At 40.0% G+C, this 2,563-nt stretch overlaps 1 protein-coding gene across 1 annotated transcript in view; it reads left to right on the forward strand.

Annotated features, from left to right (window-relative positions):
* Lin9 (lin-9 DREAM MuvB core complex component) overlaps positions 1-2,563 on the forward strand; it is a 48,646-nt gene that overhangs the window by 18,285 nt on the left and 27,798 nt on the right. Inside the window, exon 5 of the mRNA XM_029475773.1 lies at positions 2,050-2,175. Within this exon, the coding sequence (XP_029331633.1) occupies positions 2,050-2,175 (126 nt within the window). The remainder of the gene's footprint in view (positions 1-2,049; positions 2,176-2,563) is intronic.

Here is a 2,563-nt window from a genome sequence, read left to right on the forward strand (position 1 = left end):
CTGGCTGTCCTGGAACTCACTTTGTAGACTAGGCTGGCCTTGAACTCAGAAATCCGCCTGCCTCTGCCTCCCGAGTGCTGGGATTAAAGGCGTGCGCCACCACGCCCGGCTTAAAGAAATCTTAAGCTAACAACTCTAACAAATGTAGATGACCTAGCACAGACCATGGAGCCTCCATGATTGTCGGTTAAGTCTCTGTAAGCCCCTCTGAGCCCTGCTTGCATGATTGTGTGGGCAGCATTCTTCTAGTGTTCTCCACCCTTCTGGTTTCCACAGTTCTTCCTCCCCCTCTTCCACAGGGTTCTCCAAGCTCCAAAGGGAGGGACCTGATGGAGATCTCCAACTTGGGCTATCGGTCCACCTCATGTTTAGCTGTAGGTTTCCATAGCTGCTCCCATCAGCTGCTGGAGGAAGTCTCTCTGATGATTGGGCTAGGCACCAGTTTATGAATATAGCAGCATAGCATCAGGAGACATTGACTTTTTTCTACCCTAGGTCTCCTGGCTCTTTTTTTTTTTTAAAGATTTATTTTTATTTATTACATATATGTATGCTTATCTGCATGACTTTATGTATGCCACATGTGTGTAGGTGCCCATAGAAGCCAGGCTGTAGGATCCCCTGGAACTGGAGTTATAGGCAGTTATGAGCTGCTGCATGACTGGGAGCTGAACCCAGGCCCTGTGCAAGAACAGTACAAATGATCCTTTTCATTATTTATTTATTCATTTATTCATTTTTATTTTTTTAATAGCTCTGATTGGCCTGAAACTAGCTCTGTAGATCAGGCTGGAGATCTGCCTGCCTCTGCCTCCCATCATGGCTTCAACTGATCTCTTGTCTAGTCCCCCAAGTAGCTGACTACACAGGTATATGCCACCATACCAAATCAAGAGTTTATTTTTCTATTTCTTATTCCAGTTTAATTAATTCCTATTTCTGTTACAGTTTCCTCTCTCCTTTTCCTGCCCCTGTAAGAAGTTACACATTCTGAAAAGTTTTAAATGAAAGCATAGTTTCTATATTATCACTAGCAACTGCTATAGAATGAAGACACCCTAAATCAAAGCACAGTTACTCTCAGGAAGTGAGATTTGTTTTATAAATGTAGAGAAATAGACACATTATTTTTAAGAGAGTCATCTTTTCATTACAGCTGTATTTAGACACTACAGGAATTTTGAATGGCCCATAGAGATTGGCTGAAGAACATCGCTGATTCGAATCTAGCTCCTCTGCTAGTTATTGGCGACTGCTTAGTTGTTTATTTTTCTGTGCTTCCCTTCTGTCCTCCATAAACAGTTGCTTGCTCAGAAGTTTGTGAAGTTCATGGACAGTCACTTTATGTATCATTGTTAAAACTGGACTTTTCATTCCTCAAACTCATGAGTAAAAAATTTTAATGGTCTTAAGAGAATTTTCATAGTGTCTTAGTGTGATTGAATCATTTTGGGAGTCACCAACCCTCTATAGAGTTCTCCAGGGTTCTAAAACTTGGTTAATCCCAAAGAGGAGAGGACTCCTTGGTGATGGCTTTTCCTTTGGGACAAAGATACTTTGTAGCTAATATTGTCAGATGTGATGCCAGAGCCAGAGGATAGTCCCAGGTGGAGATTTGAGCAAAATTCAGTCTCCTGGAACCTCCAACCTAGACTGATTTCAGTAATTTAGCATTTTAAGTATTTCATATACCAAGTATCTTTTTTCAGCCCTTTGAATTTCACCAAGGTATGATTATGTTTTAGAAGAGAAAGTTTGACACATTGTGATTAGTAAGATGTGAAAAATTAGAATGTGTAATTTGTTTTTGTTTTTTGGGACAGTGTTTCTTGTAATCCAGGTTCATCTCTAACTTGCTTTGTTACTATGTGGCTACAAATAGGAATGTAGTCGAAGCTGGCCTTGGATAGTTAGCTTTGCTTCCTCTTCTTCCTAAAGGTTGGAACTAAGGCACACACCACTATGCCCAGCTTTGGAAGTGTACTTTACTTTATTTAGGAAAGTAATACATTAAGTATTAATAAAATCATAAAACCATTCTGTTTTCAGGCCACTTTTTGAAGGAGATAATGACTTTTGTGTATGCCTAAAGGAATCCTTTCCTAATTTGAAAACCAGAAAATTAACAAGAGTAGAATGGGGAAAAATCAGGAGACTGATGGGAAAACCTCGAAGGTAAGTTTGGTTTGTTTGGTTTGGTTTGGTTTGGTTTGAAGTTAACAGGTAGTTGATGGTATCATTACTGCCTTGATTAGTGATATTGGTGTGTGTGTGTGTGTGTGTGTGTGTGTGTGCTTTAAGACTATTCTCCCTGTGTATCCCTGGCTTGCCTGGAACTCACTATACAGACTAGGCTTGCCTTGAACATACAGAGATCCACCAGCCTCTGCCTCCCAAATGCTAGGATTGAAGATATCCTCTACCACATGCTATTCACCTTGACTTTTTTATTATTATTATTATTTTTTTAATAATTATTTCTTTTATGTATATGAGTACACTGTAGCTGTCTTCAGATACACCAGAAGAGGGCATCAGATCCCATTACAGATGGTTGTGAGCC

Source organism: Mus caroli, chromosome 1, assembly GCF_900094665.2.
Source record: "Mus caroli chromosome 1, CAROLI_EIJ_v1.1, whole genome shotgun sequence".
Classification (NCBI taxonomy): Eukaryota; Metazoa; Chordata; class Mammalia; order Rodentia; family Muridae; genus Mus; species Mus caroli.